Consider the following 24,348-nt stretch of genomic DNA (forward strand, 5'->3'; position numbering starts at 1 on the left):
TTGTGTGATCTTTCATTAAATGTGTTTGTTGCAAGCGAGGCGATGTACTCACAGCTTACAATCTGATCAAACAAAACCAACGGACAGTTATAATTCATATTATGTACCGCTTCTTCATTTGATGGATGAAAAATAAACCTTCCAGCATTAAAATTATATTGTGTATGTATACATGAAACCTTGCCATGGGATCAATACCATTCGCCTTGCTGCTTATTGTTAGCGCTGCTAGGTGCATTTTTGCCAGTCGTGATTGGAGAATTCAAAGATTAAATCAATTTCAGCAGAAATACAACAATAGTCAGGCTGATATAATATTTCTACTCGATGTTTCTGGAAGTGTCAGCGACAGTGGTTTTCATACGGAAAAGGAGTTTATAAAATCTCTTCTGAGTGAGATTAGCGTGCAACCTATCGCTTCAAGAGTCGCTGTAGTGTCTTTCGGCAGACATGTGAAAGAAGAACTTGACTATATAGACTATAGCTATCTTGATAAAGATAAATGTACGTTCACAAAGGAGTTTGGAAGGGTAAAACATAGAAAAGGCAGTGCTACTAACATGCAAGGAGCTCTAGCTCGTGCTAAGCAAATTTTGGATGGAGCAAACACTAACAAAGTGAAGCGAACGCATGTAAACACTGTTGTGTTTCTGCTGACTGATGGTCATTGGAACTACGGAGGGTCACCCTACAGTACTGCCAATGTTTTGAGAGATCGCAGTAAATACGACGTGGAAATCTTTTCCGTTGGAGTTGGCTATGTTTCCAAATATCAACTAAAAATGATTTCTGGCTCAGAAGCGAATGTTATAGTAGCTCGAGATTTTTCTGAATTTGCAAGTTTGGCTACCAGAATAAGAGGAGGTATGAAATCTTTCGCTACCTTTTAACTACATTAACAGAATTGGGGGGATAGGTAAAATTAGCGAAACCAAAAAAAATTTCATAATTACGTTTGTTTTTAGTCGATATTCAAATAACATGCAACATAACAATCATTCTCTAAATCTTTCGTATAATGCAGATCTGCGTCGGGTTTGTCAAAAATATAAAAATAATATCGATATCTCACTGCACAACATAGTAATAGTCATGAGATTTAAGAAAAAATACAGCGCTTCAAAAATTTTCATACCTAACATCTTATAAGAAACACGAGACAAATCATTTAAAGAACAAAGCAAAGCAAAAAAACAAAACAATAGTTAATTATTCTTGTAAGCAAGCATGATTAAATCTACATCCTGCGAAAAAGCAAGTTATTCATATAAAAGACCTTGAAAAGTTGTCTAGGAATTTTCATATTTTTTTAAAATTTTTTAAATGGTTTTTAAGATTTTGGACTGAGTAACCGAGCAAACAAACACGTGGATTAGATTTTTCCAAGTACAAACGGTGACAAGAAATGTGGGCACTTGAGTGCAAATTTTGAAGTCCATCGCCACAAGTAGTAATCTTCGCTATTTCTATATTAGATTTTGCAATTTGAACTTGTTAAAGTTCATTTATCAATGTTCACAGCGCAATTAGTATCTTATGTTCTTTGGTTAAATCCAAACTCTACACCCTTTTTCCCATATTTTCGGACTTCCTGGCACTTGACGTGGATTATTCCATAACTATGGCATGTTAAAACGAGAGTTCCCACGCACATGTAAAAGTTGCACTTTCGAAGCGTGTCGGCTATGTAGTATCGGTGAGTTAATAGTTTTTGCCGTAGTACCAAATTTTTTATCACTGATTGTAAATAGCAAAAAAACAACAACAATTAAACCGCAGTTGTTATGTAAAATACAAGAACTTAAGCAACGTTGAAAATTTGTTACAAATGTAAAAAAGCGTATATCAACGTAAAATAACACCAAATCAACACCAAGAATATCAATAACGCAAGATCAAACGAGAGTTGGGGGTGAACTCGAGTCACTTTTAAAGAGACTTACACAAGAATACGAAAAATCGATATCGTAACTGGAAGATTCTGTTTAACATATAAAGATAAAACAATTACGTGAACAATAATGAAACTATATACTAAACAAAAAAATAAATGTTGTAAAAAGTCGTTAAAGATTGTTGTGAATTTTCTCTTTTAAGTATATAAATAAAATTTATAATCAACCTGTAGATTTGCGAGAAAAACTTTTTGCTAAATATCTTGAACATGATCAATTCGTAAAAATTAATTTTCGCGACAATGAAAGTTTACTTACTTTAAAACGTAAATAGAAACCTTAAACATTTATAACAAAAAAATTACCACAATATAGCCTAAAATCCCCACATTTTTTCTATTTACTACTAGCAGGAAAAAGACTCGTTCTTGGAGCGAATGACCTTTTACTTTGTTCTGAGACTGTTCCAAATAATACTACCATAAATGGTTCGTTATTTAAGTCCTGATGGCTTGATACTTTCAAGCGCTTAATAGAAGGGATTTTATAAAGTATAATAAACTCGTCCACAAGTTTTGGTGTCTTAACTTTGGCCCCAATGTAACGCAGCCAAGAATCTTGCGAAGTCTTAATTATGGTGAAAACGAGGGGTCTATTCAACAACAACAAAAAATACAACCTGTAGATTTTCGATACAGGGAATTTACAAATTTGTGTAATCCCATGTTCCATCACCATTTATATTTAACCACAAGTCGTGAAATCTTCTTAAGGTTTCTCTGTGAGCAACACTTACCACAGTAATTTCCAACTGCGCACAATAGACATAAAAACATTCTTCTTCTATTATTCCGAGTGCACTAGTAGCTTCATCGAGAAATGCCAACACAGGTTCATGATAAAATAGTCGAGCGAATGATATTCGTTGTATTTCACCAGGAGAAAGATTGTCAGCCCAACACCATTCAGGCGCGACGTCGATATCCCCAACCCTTTCAATTAAATGTAACAAATCTACAGCTTCCAAAGCTTTCTCCACATTATCTCTTGTTAATTCGTAATCTTGTATCGAACTTCTTAAAACAGGGTAAACAACTTGATCAAGCAAAGACCCGTTTGTTAGGAATGGTTTTTGAGGTAAGAAAAGAACATTAGTGACCTCCGAAACAAATGACTGTTGAATAATACCAGATTCTGGCTTCCAAATTCCAGCAAGTATACGAAGAAGCGAACTTTTTCCAGAACCTGTATTTCCTGTTATCAGAATATTTTTATTTCTTTTGATATCTAAAGATAAGTCTGAGACAAGTATCTGAAGAGAATTTGGAGCGGTGTAAGTGATATTTTTAAGACTAAGTAAGATTCCACCTTCAAACTCGTCATTTATTTCTTGAATATGTCGAGTCTGGAACCATCTTTTTTGTAATTTTAAAACCTCTATTAGCTCTCCTATTCGATGTACATATCCACACAAATCTGTAACTTGTGACGAAAGGTCGATTAAGGTACTAAAGCAGCTAATGAGATACATAGAAACAAATGCATTCTTGCTAATAAGCGCACTTAACGCAACAACAGACATATCGTTATATTTTCCAGAAAGTATTGGGACTCCAATGACAACATAGCTCAGTATAGAGCCGATATAATCGATAAGATTTGTAGAAAAGTTCAAAAAAAGTTCCGAGTGTATTATTTTTTTCTGGGTCTTAAATAAGCGTTCGAAAAAGGTAGTAACTTTTTGAAGTTCGTTTTTTCCCGCTCTCAAAAGTGCAATGGACTCTGCAGATGATCTGATTTGTGTAAGCTTAAACCGGAAATCTCCTTCACATTGTTCCTGTCTGAATATCAAATTTACAATAGAAGACATGATTAGTTTGTTTATTATTGTACCGACTACAAAGTATGTGTAAATAACAAACGGTCCAACATAACCAGTTGAATTAAAACATTGAATAGAGTAGTAAATAATGACCAATGGGGATATGACAATCTTTGGCGATATATCGCTAAGCTGAAGACAGAAGCGGTTTACATCCTGACTTATTCTTTGATCAACATTATCTATTTCTGTTTTCAATACATTTACGCGATAAAATGTAGATTTAAAAAAATACTTTCGATGAAGAAAACTTGTCAACAATTTTCTCCATGTTAAATACAAATATCCTGAGACCAATTCTACTAAACTTTTATATATCGCTGCGGAAAATATCAGTGCGAACGCTTTGATGAGAAGAACTTTGAAGTTTCGGTTGTCTCGACCCTCTAAAACAGTTATAAACTCACTTGGAAGCAGACCCACGTTATACACGACAAGCTGCTGTCCTAAGCATATTCCAAGTAGAAGGATGTACAGCATAGTGGAGTTTGATAGACAAGATTGGAATAAAATAACGAGACATGATTTAAATCTTCGCAAACACACCTTGTCAAGTTTGTATGATCGTCTGCTCGAGTTTGTGCACGTTGCTTCCGTCGGAACCATTTTGTTTGTTTATGTTATCGTTCCTTGTACGTCCGAATTTTAAAGCGTGATACCCAACACAACAAAACAAAATTGTTCGTTGTCGTTGGCGCTACCACGACCACTGTGTGTTTTTCATGAAATAATTGTGTATAAGCCAGTTAGCTAGATATAAATGAGTAATATTTAGGTCTATTTATAAGAAGGTCACTCAAGATTTGTTTTATATAACTACTACTGTAGTCTCTTCAAGTCATTTCAAGTCAAGTCTATCTACCTCATCTCCCTCCCCCTCCTCACCCCATTTCGCAAGTTAATCAAGGATATAAAATAAACAATTACAATAACAATTACAATAGCTAAGGATAAACCTTGTGCGGATTGTCCAAACTCAAGGTGCCACAGTTATATATCTTCTATTTATTGCCAGATTTTTTGCACCACCTGTTTTTTTAGCCCCATCTTTTAACGTCTTTCTGTGGCAAAAAGAATTGTTTTTTATGAAGGCTTTATGTATCTACATGTATAGCTATACAACATAAAGAGATTCATACATACCTCAAGATGCTATAACTACAACTATGTACACAACCATTGTTGTAATTCTTTGCCACACAAACATCAGTGTTAGACACCCACCCTCTCTAACAACACATTGTATATACTTACTAAAAGCAGTAACTGCCTGCACAACCTAAAACGAGCTGAAACAACCTGTAACCACCTCAAACCAGCGTAAACAAGCTGAAATTAGAAAAAACTACCTGTTCCCACAATCTCGGCTCTAACCATCTACGTGGATATCTAATAAAACTAAATAACGGATAAGTAAAAACCTTGTTAGTAGAACTTTAAACCACCTACATATAAATAAATGTAAAAATAATAGAATAAAAATAAACTGTTTTCATTGTATAAATATATAGTTATAAACTACCATAAGCCCAGTTTTAAAATACAAGTAAAAAGGAACAACAATCTGCAGCAGATTCTTTTCTGATGTTTTTTTATAATTTTGTTATCCATTTTTATCTTAGCAATCACATTGTGTATAATAAAACGAGTGGCAGTAGTGAGAAAAATTTTTTTTTAACATTTTCAAGAGCAATTAATAATTATGTCCTGTGCACTAGGTTGTGAATTACATATAAATAATGCCTACAAATGATACCTTCAATACGGCTCTGTTACCAGAAGCAAATTGTTTCCATCTGCTCAATGTGATTGCAAAGAAATAGATTAGAATAGCATTCAACACAAAAGAAAATATGTTCAGCAAGACAAGAAGAAACAATAATATTGTAGAAAGAATGTGATGGTTTCAGGTGGTTTAGGTAGTTACTGCTTTTAGTAAGTTCGCTCTAATGTAAGTTTTGATGCACCGTTTAATTTGTGGAGTTTAAGTCATTTGCTTTTTCAAGCATGGTGGATTTGATAAGGCTTTGGCCGCAGGCACATTTGAATTTATTCCCATCTTCTTAAAACATAAAAATTTAGCATGTTATTGATTCACATGTTCAAGTCTACCAAAAACATGAAAGTATAATATTCCCATATGGCTCATTTCCTAAATATTAAACACTGCTCTTCTGCATTTTATTTTATGCTTTGAGTGATTTATCATAGTAAAAGATGAAAAAATTGGTAAAAAACAACAGGTAATGCTAAACTTGGAATCTATAACTATAATATACATATTTCTTAGTTTTGCCTGCATATTTAGTTATTTGTAATATAATCATTTAAAAGATTTAAGTTTTGCCTTTTGAGGATTGAAAGGTCCCTGTGCATTAACTATAAAGTCATAATCTCAACCTCTTTATCCCAACCGTTTCATTTTTCATTAAATGGCTAAAAAGGTTGATTTTCCTAATTTTATTAAACTTTGAAGTCTAGAAAGGTATGGACGAACGTGAGATAGAAAAAGTATTTTACTTTGTTGATGAAGAAAACAAGGGTTTTCTGGACAAAACTGAGTTAAAAATAGCATATTTATGTCTATTTGGCTTTAAAATATCTTCAATTGAAATAAAAGAAGTTTTACGGAAATGTGGAAGCGAGTTAAAAAATGGAAAACACAAGCACTATGGTTTAAACAAGATTGATTTTGTTACGCTTATGACAAATCGATTCAAGTCAATAGATGAAGATGAACAAATACGAGAAATATTCAATTATTTTGATGCAAGGTGCAAAGGCTTTATTGACTTCAAAGATTTTAAAAGAGCTGTTAATATGAAGCTGAAACATTTTGATGATAACAAACTTATAAGATGTTTTCGTGAGTTAGACAGAAATATTGATGGAAGAGTAAGTTTTGCAGACTTTCAGTTGATGATGAGAACAAAGATTTAACAAACTGCAAAGGGTTTGAAATTATATGTCAGAAGTGATCTGCAGAATTAAAACTATATATGTAACTATAAAATAGTTTTTAGCCTAAACATCTATAAATTTCAAGACTTGAACATCACCCTATTCCGTTATAAATTTTTAAAAAAAACTTTCTTTTGAAGCCACGCCATATTTTGTTATGATTTTTGAATTTTACACTTAGTAGGCAAAATTGATCTGTGATTCCTAACCTGGTAATTTAAACACTGAATGATGCGTGATTTTACGTTGTGTGTAATGATTTCTATTAATGTATGTATAAATATATGTAGAGTGAATATTCTTGAGTATTTTAAGCACCAAACAGTACTAACGTTGATGTGTAAGATTTACTTCACATTTTTTTGCAAAGATTCCCAATTTTTTGAGCAGTGCAGCCCCTAAAATAGTCATTTTGATCTTCAACTTTTTTTTACCTTATGAGCATAGAAGGTATATAAATTAAAGTTTCTCTTTGACCTCAAACATCCTGAGTTCTGTAGGACTTACTCAAAACCTTTAATGCTGAACCTGGGTTTTCTGTAATAGTTTGTGAATTTGTTTAATGTTTTACAATTTCAATGCCTTGATTAACCACCGCTTCCTCGAACACTCACTGGAATTCCCAACTGTTTTAGTGTATTTTTAACTATTAGTTAAATAATATAATTTTAGATCAAATTGAGAAGTTGTACAAAACTGTTGACCAATCATTGTGTGGCATTACATGTGATCCAAAAGCAAGATGTTCCTGTGGCACCATAAGTGGTATTTACACTTGTGCTTGTCCTCCTGGACATTATGGATCTGGCCTTATGGGCAAATGTTATCGTAAGTAAAATCTATGTTATGGTTACTCATGTATATTTGTAAGCTGAATGTCGTTGTGGATTCAAGGGGCTGAAATATTTATCAAATATCTTGAAAATAAAGAGCTTTTAAAAAACATAAAAAGACTTTTTAAGTTCTGTAATATACTTATATAGTTCAATGCCATAACGCAAAATACAAAAGTATAACCAAAACTATACAATGTTAAAGCCTGAATACAAGTTCTTGCTGCTCTTTAATTGTTAACGAATTATAAAGACTACATTTATCCTGCAAAACTTTCCAAAATAACTCTTGAGTGTGTTTCCGGACATACATAATTTATTGTGTAAAAGAACTCTCTAGGTTTATTAAAATAACACACTCACTCATAAAGTTACATTTACATTTTCACTTTTATTTGTTTTTTTATTCAGGGTAAAAGTAAGGGTGCATCTTCACTTATTTTGATAAAAATAAACTTATCATAGCGTTCTTCTGCATTTTTACCATTTTATCTTTATAAAACATGATTTTATTATGTAACATTGTAATTTAAATGATGCATGACCATGAGCAAGAAGTCAGATAATGAGCACATCACACATTGTGGCTTCAGTAAAAGTTTTCACAAACGAAAGAACAAATGCAAATATAGCAAAAACAAGAAAGCAAAAAAATCTGCATTTTTAAAAAATTAACTAGTGATACATCTTTTCTACCATTCCAGTATTGTCAATTTTTTTTCCTGTGATTTGGTTAGTGTGAAATTTGATCACATCAGATTACATAAACAATGTACAATAGAGATGTTTTTTGTCTATGAAAATTTTTCAAGAACTCAGTTTATCTAATTTAAACCTGGCACTAAACAAAACAAACAACACGGACAGACTGGAATTCTAGAATTATTTCAACATTTAAAACCATTAGACTTTGAAAACAATCGCGTCCATGACGAAAAAGTATACACCAAGCAAAAACTACGAATATCTTTAATTTGATAAAACCTGACACAAACAAATTAACTTTAATGAAAGACTTTATGAAAAGAATTAAATTATACTGGCTATAAAAATCGTGGAGCTTGCGAAAATAATTGTGGGACACACGATCCTTCGTGGAGATAATAATATTAGCGTGGTGGCCACGATAGAATGTTTGAATGTTTGTTATACATAAAGACCACGATTTTATCATGGTTCGTGTGCACCATGCTCATTACATGAACACGATGTTAACAAACCTTTTCACAGTACTGTAACCCCTTTTATAATTATTCCAATTACTTGATAGGCAATAAGTTTATCATCCATTTCTATGACTTTTTAATTTTCCACATGTAACACATATTTGAGTGATAGATGACATAGCATTTAAAATAGGTTGAATTAAGTAAGGTAGTGGTATATCTATATAAAATATAAATTTTGACTACTAAGGACTTTTACATGGATTCATAGAAAATGAGTAAAACTGTTATACACGACCAAACCATTTTTCATGAGGGATCAGTTACAAAAATTTGTGAGGTTTTATAAAAACAGGCCAAAAAAGTGTCAACAAAATATAACACAAACTTGTGATTGGACTAGAAAATGGGTAAGATATATATTGAGTCGATCAAATTCGGTAAAAAGGTAAAAACTTTACCTTTTACTTTTCATTTTTATGTCAACTGCTTAAATTAAGTAAAGTATTTGCTAATAAGTTTTTGGAGTATTTGAGCTTTGCTGTTTTATCTAAGATACGAACAAAAACATTTGTTATAAGAAAATGTGAAGGTTGAACTAAATTAATTAATGTACGGTTTAAACTATGCTTCATTTGTTTACGGTTTTGTTTTTGCCATTTTTGCTAGTGGTTTAGGTGAACTGACCTAATCTGCACTCATAATAAACAGTTAGAGATCAGTTATGACCAGTCAATTTAAGCAATGGGTTAAAAAAAACATTTTTTTCAGTAATATTCATTTAGTCGAAATAGACTGATGGATAACTGATGTCTGAATGTTATTTGACACTGCTAAACTCACTAATTTAGTAAATCTTTTGAGTGTGGTGGTTTACACATTGCTGACTTCTGCATTGCTAACTTCTGCATTCTAAAAATATAAGCAACGCACTATCTGGTAGTTTTCATTGTCCTTCTTATTCTCATTATAGGAAATTATAAAACTTCCAGACACTAACATTACTGTTCATCAACTAGTAAGAACCTGAAAATAATCTAACCTCAGCATCAGTTTCTGTAAATGAAACAAAATTATTTTGATCTGTATCATCATTATTACCCATTCCATACCCCTTAAAACCAACAGTGGGACTTGCTTTGTCTGTTGACCAATGCTTTATTACACCAGTTACACTTTCATTTTTCTACCCTAAAATATTGTGATTTACTTTTGTAACTACTTCTTGTCTCAACACATTCCTTACGTATGTTTCTTCTACTAGATCTTGCTATATATATCCCATTGAATTCCCAAAGGTAGTACTAGTACCAATGGGGGTTCAGTTTCTAAACCATATATTTCATTGATAAATAATGGGGCTTCAGTTTCTAAACCATTTATTTCATTGATAAATAAAAACTTTCTAAAATTAAAACTTCTAGGAGAACTTCAGATTTAAAAACAACATACTCTCTTGTTAATTCTATTTACAACTTTCCAAAAATGTATTTCCCAGAGGGTGTTTCTATTTCTAAACCATATATACCTTTCACAATTATGCTTCTAAATAATATGAGTATTTATGCTTCTAAATAATGTGCTGCATTTTCTTCTCTTTTATTGAAGTAAACCACAATATGTATCTAATTAACCCAATTCTTAAGTGAAAGTACACCAGATTTCTAAAATTTACCTTTCTAATTGTTTCGCCGAAAGCTATTCATCATTCCTTGTTTATCCTTAAGTTCAGCCAGTTTCATTGCTTTTAGCTGTGCAAAGGAAAATTTAAAATATGCAAAGGTAAACCATAAAGATGAAAAAGTTGCTAAAAAGGTTTTCATTGCGTTAAGACACCTGCAGTAACATTTCATCTCTGTCTTTCAGACAGAAGTTAAATTCGAACTAAAGTGAGGCAAGGCAAAGTAACAGGCTTATATATACACTATCTAAGACGCAAGTTATTGTTTTATTTTTTTGTTTATAAGAATGGCCACATCTGATCTTTGCAATAAAAATTTTAGTGATCAAAATACTTGCTTTTATGAGTTACAAGACATTTACTAAAACATTTGATTGAGAGTTCCCCAATTGTTTATCTCCTGATTAAATAACATAGAATGTATAATAGATTTTCTAAAAAATTCTCATACCATTAATTTTTTCCCTTTAGGTTGCCCAGCTGGAACGTACAAGACTTACTCATCACCAGATCCTTGTAAACCTTGTCCACCAAAGTCAGTTACAAAAGTCACTGGTTCAAGATCTATTCATGATTGTGTTTGTTTACCTGGATTTACTGGGTATCCAAATTTGGGAAAACCATGTACACGTAAGCATAGACGAAATTAAAAATATGTAAAATTTGTTTTTTTTTGCAAAAGCGTTTTAATATTGAAGCATTTTGATTTGCTTTAGCTGTACAATGTCCTGCATTACCAAACCATATCAGTAATGGCAAAGTGTCATCCTGTGGAAAATTCTTTAAAGAGACTTGTACATTTGTCTGCAACTCAAACCATCATATTGCAAATGAAGTAGCTTCCAGCAGAAAACTCACTTGTCAAATGAATGGAAAATGGAATATGCCAATGCCTCAATGTGTTCGTAAGTTATACTCTGCAATGATCTGCCTAAATGTATTTATGTAATTGAATAAATATATTAAGTTATAAAAAATATACTTTGTTTGTTTGTTTGTTTGTTTGTTTTTTTGTTTGTTTGCTTGTTTGTTTGTTTGTTTGTTTATTTATTGTTTTTGAATTTTAATATCCAGCTACGAAATGCCAATGGCCACCAAACCCTCCTCACATGAAGTTGATGTGTAATGGTAATGGCGTTGGAAATAAATGTTCATACACATGTGATCAAGGCTATACATTAGTTGGTGCAAATGAACGAGAATGTAGATCTGATGGACAGTGGAGTCATGCCTTGCCTTTTTGTCAAAGTAATGCTTTTCTGTTTTACTAAAGTAAAAATAATTTTTTTTTGAAAATTAACTTAATGTGAGAGGTTATTACTAGATTTAGTGTTACTAATGCTGTTATTTCAATGACATTAGGGTACTCTTTCAGAGGAGTATAACAAGTTTTTGAATGCACTTGTTTAATACATAACAATCCTTCTAAAACATTTTTTTTAATAAATCTCCCGAGCTTTTAAATTGTAAAAAAGAAATTTTTATACAGAGACTCTATCGCGGATATTCTATATCTGAAACATACACTATCTTGAACAAGCTTTCAGCTCCCTTGCAAGTTTGAGAGGTTTTACTCTAACTACGTCTGGATAACTAAACAACACGACAATTTACAAAATGAAGTAGTCCTCTGCCAAAGTAGTTGTAATTTGATAATGTCAAAATGGCCAGCGTCCCACGTACGCACTTTTCTTCAAAAGTGGTACTTTTCAGGAATTTAGGTGCTTTTTTAAAGGGATGGCAACACTTATTTGAATAGATATTTCATAAATTACCAAAAATGTGTTTCAATCTTTTTAGTAATCACTTGTCCAACAGTTCGAAAAATAGATAATGTGAATATCAATCCAGTGAAATGTTTAACAGCAACTACTAATTTTAATGACGCATGCGCATACTCTTGCAAGTCAGGTTTTAAATTTGTATCTGGTGACCAGAAAAGAGTTTGTTTACATGATGGAACGTGGAGTGGAACCGAACTAATGTGCAGAGGTATGTGAATATATCTATATTATAATGCCGTATACGTCCGTCTGTCTGTACGTCCGTCCGTCCGTCTGTCTGCCACGCAAAATGGTAGCTTAGCTGCGCAGGTAGCAAGACGCACGCAATGCGGTATAAAAAGGACGGGCGAACCCGAGGATTTTTACACGGGCTAACGACTAGCATTTTATAAATTTCCTAAAAATTATTAAAGTTTTTATAAACAAAAGTATTATTCATATTCAAACAATACTTTCTGTTAAATAAAGTTTTTTCGTAAACATCACAATTTGGTACATACTATATAGATCTGACACCACCTACAATAATATGTCCTGAACATGTAACTGCTGAAACGGAAGATGGTCAAGCCTTCAAAGAAATATCTTACGCAGAACCCACTGTTCGCGACAACTCCATTACTGGCCAAGATGACATTGTAATTTACCAAGACCCACCAACAATTAAATCACCATATGAATTTCCAATTGGTGTAACACTCATTAATTTTACAGCTGTCGATGCTGCTGGCAATTCAGATTCCTGCACATTTCGTGTTGAAGTTATTGGTAAGTTTGAAATTTTTTTTTTGATTTTCTCATTAGTTTTACATTCTTTTCATGACCTCATTTTCGATTCTAGATCGGGAGTTACCAAAATTTACATACTGTCCTAGCGATCTTCCAACCACAACATCAAGTGCATCAGACACTAGTAAACGTGTCAGCTGGGACCAACCAAGCTACACTGACAATTCTGGTAGTGTTAAACTGATTTACAACTCACATCAAAATCCTTCAACGTTTCCAATTGGTCCAGCTAATAAGATAGAATACACTATTGAAGATTCGTCGAGCAATCGTGCAACTTGCGAATTTTTTGTTAAGGTTGAACGTAGGTGTTTGTACTTCTCTTTGTCTCTGGTTTTACACTTGCAGAGAAATCATATTTCAATTTATCTGATTTAGCAAAGAGTTGTCCAGCAAGAGATCCCCCTATCAATGGTGCTGTAGGTTGTAACTTTGTTGGCGGATATGGTCATTTGTGTACAGTAAGTTGTCAGAATCCTTACGACTTCAATGGACCAAAAGCTCCAACATATGTTTGCAGCGTGGCTGGATTCTGGATGACGTTGCCACCAAATCTTCCACTAATGTGGCCAGATTGCACAGGTAATGCTATCATTGTTTTTATTATTGGTTTTATTATTTATCCAGGCGATTTTTTAATTCCCTGTTCATTGACTACGATTTGGCAAAGAATGTCCTACTACATTGAGAGCTCCTATGTGTCTGATGAAAGCTCAATAACCACTTAACTAGCCGACGGCTTACCAAATTATTGCTATGTTAAATGCTCAGCAAAACGATAGCAACAATTTTCTGTGTTGAAAGTTGGATACACTGCTTTCCGTTTCCAAATTTTTTTGCGTACTTATATTTTTAGCAATGCAGCGTCAAGAAGGTATGACACAAAAGATGAAATTCTTTTATTTCTCCGGCAGTTGTCATGACAGCATACAAGCCAGGCAACAAATCGCCGACAACTTTGTCAAAATATTAGACAAGGTGCTTCGCAATGAGGGAGGCTGTGCAAATGCTGCCAATGGAAGAGTTTGCAAAGCAGATAACGTGCAGATCAAGTGCGGTAAGACACAAGCTGTAAATGGTAGACGAAAGAGAGGGGCAACGGTAGGTTTAGTTTACACTTAAAGAGATTTGACAGACGTGCCACTATACAGCTGCACAAAGTTTGCAATTTTTTTTACAAATATTAAAGGGAGATTAAAAGTGTTTAAGACTATTTGCATGCACTTTTTACTTTTTTTATCAAGAACACCATGACTATTCAAATCGATTTGGAAATCCTTTCAAAAGAAGACAAAAACACACAAACTGCCGCAGTAAAGCACTTATCTGGCAATGTAAAAAACATCAAACAAGACTCATCATCTGCTGCCAGTAAAGTCAAAGTTATCCAAATCAACCAAGATTCTCTTGTTCTTGACCATGTCGAGGAGGTTGGTTCAGTGACTGGTGTCTGTTTAAAAGGTATGGTGTATGACACAATCAAGAAGCAAGTACATGGTCAGATTCAAGCTGAAGAAACATGTGGTGAGTATTTTATACTTTTTATTCACAGGTAGTTGTTAGTTTTTTACAAACAGATTCGGTTTTCTATGATTATGGTATCCTAGCTTATGGAACGATTTTGACATTGTTAAAATTATTTGGGCCATGTGAGACACTTTGCTTTTACATTCTGACATATTTTGAAGAGACAATGACTTGCACTTTTTTGGTTGCATTCTATTTCAACTTTAACAAACTCTAACATACTATACAACCCATTCCCCATTTTAGTAAACGATTTGGTTAGGTGCTCGTCGAGTGTGTTTCCTAATGAGTGTCTTTCGATTTGACTATATTATTGAGCACTACGGAAATTGAACTTGGCCGACATTGATGGAATTGTTCTCTCATAATTTTTAGTCAGTTGTATTGCTGGAAGTTACTTTGACACAGCATTGAGAGAGTGCGTAAAATGTCCAAAAGGAACATACACGGAATATCCTGGTAGACTCGGTTGTTCAGCTTGTCCACAAGGCAAAACTACGATGTCAATTGGTACTTCTAATTCTACACACTGCAAAGGTAATCCATCACTTAGTTTTTTGCGAAAATTATTTTACGAAAAAATTATTGAGAAACGCAATATTCGCGAAAGTTAGTTCTGCAGAAATTTGGATTTTATTTCCTTTTTGAAAAACGGTCTGCACAATTTTTTTTCTTTTTTGAAAAACGGTCTGCACAATTTTTTTCTTTTGATTTACTTTAAACAATACATAATATAATCAGTTAACTCGCGGTAACTCGAACCTCCAAGGGACCGAGGAAAATCGACTTGTGTTCAAATTAAAAGAAGCCCCCGTTTAGTCAAATTTAGTCCAAAATGAGATTATAGTTCAAGTTAAAGCGACGAAAAAAGGGTCGAGTTATCCGAGGTTCGAGTTAACCGGAGTTTTTTAAAGAAAGTTTTAACTCTGTTAGCTCCTTGTCAACCTGGTATGTATTCCTCTACTGGTTTGGAAAATTGCAAAGCATGTAAAAAAGGAAGTTACCAACCAAACTTTTACGGTACAAGTTGTCACCAGTGTCCAGGCTCCACAACAACTTTGGACGCGGGGAGTAAGAGATTGAACCAATGCGGAAGTAAGTTTTTTCATTTCATTACTCCTTTTGTTTTTGTGTTTATTTGGTGTTATATTTTAATATGTTTTTCTTTAGTGTTGTGTCCTCGAGGTACTTTCTCACAAACAGGTGTGGAGCCATGCTCTCCGTGCGCAGTTGGATTTTACCAACCCAATAAAGGTAGCAAACAGTGTATGCGATGCTCAGGAAAATTTTCTACGCATGGTATGGGTGCAGTACAACAAACGGAATGCAAAGGTACACACTTAACTATTAGATTTTATTCCACCTCATCCTCATTTGTTTTGATTTTTTATATAACGTGAACAAAAGGGATGGAAAGGTACTGGAACGTTGAAATCGATTCTCAATCACGTCGAACTTCTCGTTACTTTAAACTTCTCGTTGCTTTTTGCGATATTCGTTAAACTTCTCGTTACTTTTTACGAGATTCGTTAAACATCCTGTTACTTATTACGAGATTCGTTAAACCTCCTGTTACTTATTACGAGATATTGTCTTTAGTAATTAACAACTGTATCTCTTCGCCCTGTCTCAACGGAGCTTCGTGTCGTAGTGGTTGGAATGATTTTACATGTGATTGTAAACCCGGTTACAGTGGAAAGAATTGCGAGGAGGAAAAAGATGAATGTGTTAGTAACCCTTGTTACGGCGATGCCAAATGTGTCGATAAGGTAGGTTGTCGCAAGTTCTTAAAACGAACTTTTATTTGCCTTCGAAATATTAATGTCAAGAAGGAACGGTAACAATCATTTGTTTAGTTTCGTATTCGTTTAATTGGTAGTGATTTTATAAAACAATTTCAGGTTAACGGATTTGCTTGCGTTTGCCCGCGAAATATGTATGGAAAATTTTGCTCTGAGAAAAAAAGCAGTTGTGATTCTTCGGTTTGTCAAAATGGTGGAACTTGCTACGAGAAACCATCAGGCGTTGCTTGCACTTGTAGGGCAGGATGGACAGGAAAGTTTTGCGAACGAACGATTGACGTAAGTAACTATGTTATGTCTTCTTATATTTGACAGAATAAATCAAGCAAGGACACGATTGATTCCTCTTTAATTTAGGAATGTGCTTCTTCTCCATGTTTAAATGGCGCTACGTGCATAGATTCACATCGGGGTTACAGTTGTGTGTGCCAGCCCGGTTTTGCCGGTTCAAGATGCGAAGACAACATTGATGATTGTGAAAAGAACAATTTATGTTTGAACGGCGGTGTATGTGTCGATGGCGTGCGCGACTTTACTTGCTCCTGTCCAGCTGGCTATGCTGGTGACCGCTGTCAAATCAACAAAGACGAATGTGCGTCAAATCCGTGTCGAAATGGTGCCATCTGCGAAGATAAAGTAAACGGTTTCAAGTGTAAATGTCCACCCACATTTTATGGAACTAACTGCGAGAAACGTAGGGATTTAAATTTTACAACAAATCCACATGTTTTTATCAAATTATCAACTAACTTGTGTAATATATGCAGGACGAAGTGTGGACAATTTCGATCTTGTTTTCGATCGTGGTGTGCAAGGGTACGCAGAAACGTCTTTTCACAGAGACCTGAGCGAGTTTACCGCTGCATTTTGGGTGAAAGCTTCTTCTGAGGACATCGAAGCCGGAACGGTTTTGTCTTATGCTGTTGGCGACGATAGTGAGTTTACTTTGTTTGTCTTTCAAGTTTATTTATATGTTTTTTGAGCATCCCATGTATAAAACTATTTTGAAGCAATTGTTAATCAACACTCACAGGTGTTGACAATGACCGCAACTTTTAGTATTCGGTATTTGGAAATTGAGACGTTATCAGCTCTTATTATGTGCGGTATGTCATAATCGGGAATAACGGAATAATAATTTTCAGCCAACACCATGGATAATGCATTAGCCCTTCGTGACGTCAACAATCTTCTTTTGGTTGTAATGGGTGAAGAAGTGGAGACAAATATCTCTGTTGCTGACGACCAGTGGCATCATGTTGCTGTCTCTTGGTCCGCAAGATCAGGATCGTATAAAGCATATAAAGATGGTTTACCAGTGTCGCAGGGAGTGGGTTTCAAACAAGGAAAGGTACATATATTTAGACTTCTTACGCTCTTACTGAAATATTAAAACTTTATTCACACCATAATTTTAGATTAAACTTAAAAATTCATATTTATTTATTTTTAAACCAAATTTAGTATATTCCCTCCGGTGGAGTATTTATCTTGGGCCAAGAGCAAGATGAAGTAGGCAGAAATTTTAGTGCTGGTGAAGCCTTAGACGGATCTCTGTCGCAATTAAACGTGTGGAATTATGTTTTATGGCCTTCTGACGTCACTCAGCTTTCAGCTCACCGATGTGATCACGTGATAGGCAACACAATAGCATGGCCTGATTTTTATGCAACTCTTTCAGATGAGGTGAAGAAGGTGACAGACTTCTGCTCAGGCAAGTATCAACATTTTTACATCGCTAAATTCTCAGGAATACCATCTTTACGCAACAATGGTTAACGAGATTATTATTTGCGGTTTTTTGCTGCTTTCACTACAATTTGCGAAAATATATCCTCTGAAAATTTACGAAAATTTTCACCATTCGCAAAAGTTGTGAATTTTTTTAATTACAGATACTATTTGCAATTTTCGTTAACCTTTCTATGATTAGTTCTATGTTCTAAATTTCTATGATCAAAATCACGAAAATAACCCTTCCTAATTGTAATCTCGTTACTGGACACAAATAAATAGTTTTTTTTATCTTACTTTAGTTTCAAACACTAAGTTCTCTTCGTGGACCTCCAACCAAGCGTCGCCCTGCTCTGGCCGAACAATTTCCGCGCAGTGCATGACATCGGATAACAAAAACATAAATGCATTGAACTTAATTGACGCTAAATGCACAACGAATGGATTTCATTGTAATAACGCAGACCAGAAGAAATTCGATTCAAATAATCAAAACAAATGTCCAACCACTGTAAAGATTCGATACGAATGTCCTTACTCCGGACGTAAGTTTGTTATTGTTGAAACTGTCTTGTGGGGTTTTATTATTTTCTTGATTCTTTTGCTTATTCTTTGTAGGCAGTGACTGTACGTCTAAAAGTTGTAGTGGACGGGGAAAATGTATTGAAACTCTGAGCGGATTCACATGTCGTTGTAATGATGGATATAAAGGAAGAAATTGTGAACAGGGTATATATGTAGTTTCAAATATTTTATGGTCGTACTGCAAGCTAGCTTTCGTTTTAGCTTAAGTATGAATGAAAATTGTTATCTTATGTCAATAATGTAGGCAAAGACAATATATAAAGCTGTTACTCTTTTTTTTTAAGAGGACATTCTCATATGTTTATTTGTGCATGTTTTGTTTTAGAGATTGCTTGTGCATCAATCAATACATTTGCAAATGGTCATGTGTCAACGTCAGGTTTTACCTTCACATTTTCATGTAACTCTGGTTATACATTGAGCGGACAGCCACAGTTGCGGTGTACGGGTGGAAAATTTAATCATCCTATCCCAGAATGCATTGGTGAGTATTTCTGTTACAACATTGAGACATTGTTGTCTAAATATAGTAACGAAACTTCTTTTATTGGGGGAAATCTTTCGAATTTTGGACGTTTTAGCGAAATTCGGTCTGAAAGGTTTAAAATAAATAGTTACTTAACCACCAACGTCTTCAATTCCAAAGATGATTTGTAATAAATAATCTGTCAAATCGAGAAATAAGTAGCCTGTTTAAATAACACAAAACTCTATCCTTAGATATCAACGAATGTGCAACGTCCAATGGAAATTGTCAACACAAATGCGTGAACACGATTGGTTCCTATAAATGTACATGTAACCCTGGGTTTACAAAATCAGGCACGGTTTGCGTGGGTAAGAATAAATATCTTTTCTCGATTGTGCGTAGGATATTTTTTGTTATTATAGTGAAGGAAGTTTTCTTGTTACAATTTACGTGTTTGTGCTTTGTAGATGTGAATGAATGCTCACTGAACAATGGAAACTGTCAAGAAAGATGTATGAATGCTCACGGCAGTCACTCGTGTAAATGCAGAACTAACTATCGAGTAAGCGCTGATAAAAGGTCGTGTGAAGGTGAGTTTACACTATCCAGACCCAAAACACCCAAACCCCTCTCTAGTGCACAGCACATTCAAAGGGTGAAAAATTAGACGCCCACGGTATTTATTTATTATTTTACGGCAGCCGATTCGTGCTATCAGTATTGTCCACAAATTAAAGAAGGATTGTGAAGTTGTTTTTTCTGTTTTAGATATCGATGAATGTGCTTCTAATACTCACAATTGTCAACAGTTGTGTGTGAATACCAGGGCTGGATTTAAGTGTCTATGCAGACCTGGTTTCTACTTGGCCGCTGACAAATCTTCTTGCATCCGTGAGTTTATATTTATTATTAATTATTTTTTTTTTGCATTTTTAACATCTCATCTAGTGCATAAAATTTAGGCGCTGCTTGTCCATCATTGCGCGCACCATCGCATGGAAAAGTGTCGCAGGGTTATGGATCATACGAAACGACAGTTACCTACTCCTGCGATAGAAATCATCGATTGAACGGCCCTGAAGAAAGAACGTGTGGTGCTGATGGAAAGTGGTCTGGTACTGAACCATTATGTGAAGGTTTGTGAATGCAGTATTGTTTGTAATTATATTTTACGTTTTTTATAAGCACGCGTAAATTGGACTGGAGTTGGTTATTTAAGGTAACACTTTCAGACTTAAATTTTCTCTTTTGTGCTATTCCAAAATTCCAATATTACATCGTGCCGGTGGAAAATCCTGTCTGACAAAAGTGACAAAATAATTCCAATTAGGCAGATGATTTTACTTTTTCAACTCAAATTTTCAGCTGTCACCTGTGGTCCGTTATCAAGTCCTTACAACGGGCAAGCTTCAAAGCGAGGAAGTGGCGAGGACAGCACATATACATTTACATGTTTGAAGGGTTTTCTATTAATTGGTGATGCTAAAAGAAATTGTAGAAAAGATGGAAGCTGGAGTGGTTCCCAACCAAGATGCGTGCGTGAGTATGCAAAAAGTTTTGTTGGTGACATTTCTATTCGGTGACATTTTTTTCAGTGACATTTTTTGGGTGGTATTTCTTTTCAGTGGCCTATCTTTCGGTTACATTTCTTTCCGGTGGCATATCAAGACAAGTATATATCTTTTATTTCTTAAATATATTTTTTAATATCTACAGCATCCTACTGCACATCCGTGGCTGCACCTTCTAATGGAATAGTTGTTGGATCTTCATTGATTCTCGGAGCTACTATTATTATCAAGTGCAACCAGGGATACATGTTAGCGGATAAATCAAGCAACTATAGAACTTGTCAATCGAACAGACAATGGTCAGGACAAACACCCAAATGTATTGGTAAGTAATTTATAACGTGGCCACCAGCCCCTTTTTTAATCAAAGTGAGGAAAACGGAAAGCTGTGAGAAAACAGGAATAACTGACTGTCAACGGTTTAAGGTGCGGTCACTTTACACCTATTTTTAGAGGTGAGTTGTGGTCGTCCCAATCCTATTCAAAACGGAGCAGTAACTGGTTTATCTTTCAAATACAACGCTCAGATCAAATATTCTTGCAATACTGGTTATGGACTTTCTGGACCTCCTGTAAGAACTTGTCAGCTAAATGGAGAGTGGAGTGGTATCGCGCCTACATGTTTGTGTAAGTAATATCTTGTTTGTGTCCCTAATGGGAAATAGCATTTATAATTCTCGATTTAATTCTGTTATTTGTCTGCAATAACATTGCAAAAATGTTTCATTTCATTTGTTATCACAGACACTTGATAAGTTCCAGGACCCTAGACTGAAATATACTCTAAGACAAAATAGGTCCGAAACTTAATAAAAGGTCTTAATAAACCCCTAACACGTAACGTTTCTAGAAGCTAGGAGTATCGGAGATATGCTTTCAGTGTTATTTAGGCCTAGTTGTTAGCCTCAACATAACGCCTATTTCGTGCATTTTTGTGCGCCTGTTAGCACGAAGTATTCAAATTACGTTGTGGGTGTCCGAAACAAATCTGCGATGCAACTATTTTGAACAGTACGCGGCTATCGTTATAGAGATAGATCTAATTTTAGGGAATAGTTGTGGTTACCCTGGGGAACCAAAACACGGCGGCATCTCTGGTAAAGATTATTCATTCGGAAAGACAGTGGTTTATTCTTGTGAAAATGGGTTCCGCTTAATCGGAGATAGAGAAAGAAAATGCATGTTGAGTGGCAGATGGACTGGCGCTGTTCCAGTTTGTCAAGGTAGCTATATTTTTTTTTCTTTTATATTTTTCATTGTATACATCCTAACTACAAACGTTCTGTTGTGTTTATATAGAGATTACTTGCAGTAAACCTTCAGTACCCACGCATAGTGAAATTACCGGCGACCGATTCTCTGTTAACTCGACAGTTGTGTATGACTGCAAGGCGGGTTATTCTTTGAAAGGAGCACGAAAATTGATGTGTGGTTTAGATGGCCGATGGAGTGATCAAGTACCATCCTGTCAAGGTAAAGAAAAGGCTGTTATATATGGTTGACTTTTCAATGTTTCCTAAAGTTTGCGGATTTCTGTTCATGCGCGCGTACTGGTAGGTAAAAAAGGAGGACCATACAGAGTTCTAAATGCACTGGAATGATTTTTTTTAACTATATTCTTTTTTTGTAAAAGTTTTGGCAAATTTGAGTGAATGTTTCTTTTTTTCTATTGATACTTGATTACAACATTACGTCACAAGGAATGTCGTTTACCTCTAAGAAATAAACGGCGTATAAAATACTAAAAATAACATTTTTAGCTGGTGTGTGTGGAGCAGATAAATTAGTAGGACCACGTGGAAGCATCACGTCACCTAATTATCCAAACTCGTATGGCAATAACGAATATTGTCGGTGGAAAGTTGTCTTAGCAACAAATAAGCAGGTTGCTTTTACCGTGTCGTCATTGGTAACCGCAGAAGGTGACGATCGTCTGGAATTGTACGATGGAAAAAGCAAAGCATTGATGATGGTGTTATCTGGTACTCTGTCTAAACCGTTACAAATCACATCACCTAGCAACGAAGTTGACATCAGGTTTGTCACGAATCAAAAAAATGTCGCTGATGGTTTCTCTGCAACATACGCTGAAACATGTAAGTGTTACGGTTTTAATTTGAGAGAAATCTGATGGCATAACTTCTTTGAAGTTTGTATGAGCAATACAAACAATACAATCGGCCTAAAAAACCGTACGTGTTTTTATTACCGTGGACCGTAAATAAATGCCAACTAAATACACTTTCTTTATAAGCAACTTCGTTTTTTCATTTCATTCTTAGTTGCCAAGGAACTGTTGTACTTTAGTGATCTTATTTATTACAAAAACGACTTCATTCTTTTAAAAACTGTTTTTTTTACATATTGTTAGATTATCCAGATGCAAGCTTTAGTGTCTTTACGTTTGAAATTTTGAGCCTGACCAGTTGTTTAGTCCTTTGGGTTGCTTATGAAAAGACGTGTAACTGTTTTTTTTCTTTTGCTTTTTATAGCCTGCGGAGGGCATATCACATCATTTGGGGCGATCATTCAGACACCTAATTATCCAGCGAATTATCCACATGGCATTACATGTACGTGGCAAATAGTTATCCCGCAAGGAAAATTATCACTCCAATTCGAGCGCTTTAGAACTGCGAATAGCCATGATGTATTAGAGGCATGGAGTTCGGTAACTAAGTTGACCAGTAAGTAAACTTGCGCACTGATTTCACAGTATTGGTTATGCAGACTGCAATAATTCCTTTCTTCTCTGCCCCTCCGAAAACGGAAAATTCCTACACACCCAAGCACTAGTATATTTATCGTTACATGGCTAACTACAACAGTAATTATGCGGATGAAGATATAACCGCGTTGTTTGAAAATGAGCTTATGGTTTTATTTCTAGAAGCAAATAAAATCGGCACATATTACGGCAACCGAGGAAGCTTTTTAAGGATCGATTCTTATCAAATTATGTATTTGAGATTTAAATCGGATTCCGGTGTTACAGCAAACGGATTCAAAGCCACGCTTGTAAAAGATAGTGGAATCACAAGTTAAATTTCCAATATGTATGCTTTATTTTGTTATGTTATGAAATAAAATAGAAAAAATGATAGATGTAATTTTTCATTAGAAGCATGTATATTTTGTAAAGTCCAAGGTTTGATAAACCTTTAGTACTGGCAGTTTTTTTAAGTGTTCGACAAAGGGTTCATAAAAAATATATTTCATGGGATACTACATTTATTAGCTTTTGAAGCCTACAAAATTCAATATTGAAAGTTTCTTATTTTTTGGGAGCTCTAACCTCTAGTTTTTTATAAACGGGTTTTTTTTTTTAAAAAAAATACGTGCAATGTACTAACCTGTACGAAACCCTAACTTCGTCAGATTGGCGGGATCATAAACAGCCCAACTCATTTAGGTCTCTGGTTACACAACTAAAATTTTATGAAAACAAGAAGGAATGTTTTTTCAATATTTTAAGCTGATTTTTTTTTAAAGCAGAAAAAACGGAACAAGAAAAATACTTTTGAGTACCTGCTAATTAATGTTTTGTTTTATTATTTTTTCTGTTCCTGTCCGTAAGAAAAGTTGAAATGGTCTTAACTTTCAGTTTGAATCACAACGGATAGAAACGGAAAAAGTTCGACAACCAATAAGACTCTAGAAATCACTGTT

At 34.6% G+C, this 24,348-nt stretch overlaps 3 protein-coding genes across 3 annotated transcripts; 2 read left to right on the forward strand and 1 right to left on the reverse strand.

Annotated features, from left to right (window-relative positions):
• Positions 1-101: 101 nt before the first annotated feature.
• LOC130655240 (sushi, von Willebrand factor type A, EGF and pentraxin domain-containing protein 1-like) lies at positions 102-23,780 on the forward strand. Its single transcript, XM_057457970.1, has 35 exons — positions 102-864; positions 7,411-7,566; positions 10,890-11,048; positions 11,135-11,323; positions 11,493-11,666; positions 12,219-12,410; positions 12,710-12,970; positions 13,044-13,295; positions 13,370-13,573; positions 13,848-14,092; positions 14,236-14,515; positions 14,894-15,055; positions 15,452-15,613; positions 15,689-15,850; positions 16,118-16,287; positions 16,420-16,599; positions 16,678-17,014; positions 17,088-17,255; positions 17,466-17,671; positions 17,785-18,034; positions 18,357-18,599; positions 18,673-18,783; positions 18,965-19,123; positions 19,360-19,476; positions 19,576-19,698; positions 19,877-19,999; positions 20,071-20,244; positions 20,474-20,647; positions 20,825-21,004; positions 21,133-21,306; positions 21,729-21,902; positions 21,979-22,152; positions 22,440-22,775; positions 23,172-23,366; positions 23,570-23,780. The coding sequence occupies exons 1-35, from the start codon at positions 186-188 to the stop codon at positions 23,722-23,724; spliced, it is 7,200 nt and encodes a 2,399-aa protein (XP_057313953.1). The 5' UTR covers positions 102-185; the 3' UTR covers positions 23,725-23,780.
• Positions 1,769-4,752, reverse strand: LOC130655242 (lysosomal cobalamin transporter ABCD4-like). Its single transcript, XM_057457973.1, has one exon. It carries the CDS (start codon positions 4,381-4,383, stop codon positions 2,599-2,601), a length of 1,785 nt encoding a protein of 594 aa, XP_057313956.1. The 5' UTR covers positions 4,384-4,752; the 3' UTR covers positions 1,769-2,598.
• On the forward strand, positions 6,227-7,165 carry LOC130655248 (EF-hand calcium-binding domain-containing protein 11-like). Its single transcript, XM_057457981.1, has one exon. The coding sequence runs from the start codon at positions 6,265-6,267 to the stop codon at positions 6,715-6,717; it is 453 nt and encodes a 150-aa protein (XP_057313964.1). The 5' UTR covers positions 6,227-6,264; the 3' UTR covers positions 6,718-7,165.
• Positions 23,781-24,348: the final 568 nt, after the last annotated feature.

This window comes from Hydractinia symbiolongicarpus, chromosome 8 (genome assembly GCF_029227915.1).
Source record: "Hydractinia symbiolongicarpus strain clone_291-10 chromosome 8, HSymV2.1, whole genome shotgun sequence".
Taxonomy (NCBI): domain Eukaryota; kingdom Metazoa; phylum Cnidaria; class Hydrozoa; order Anthoathecata; family Hydractiniidae; genus Hydractinia; species Hydractinia symbiolongicarpus.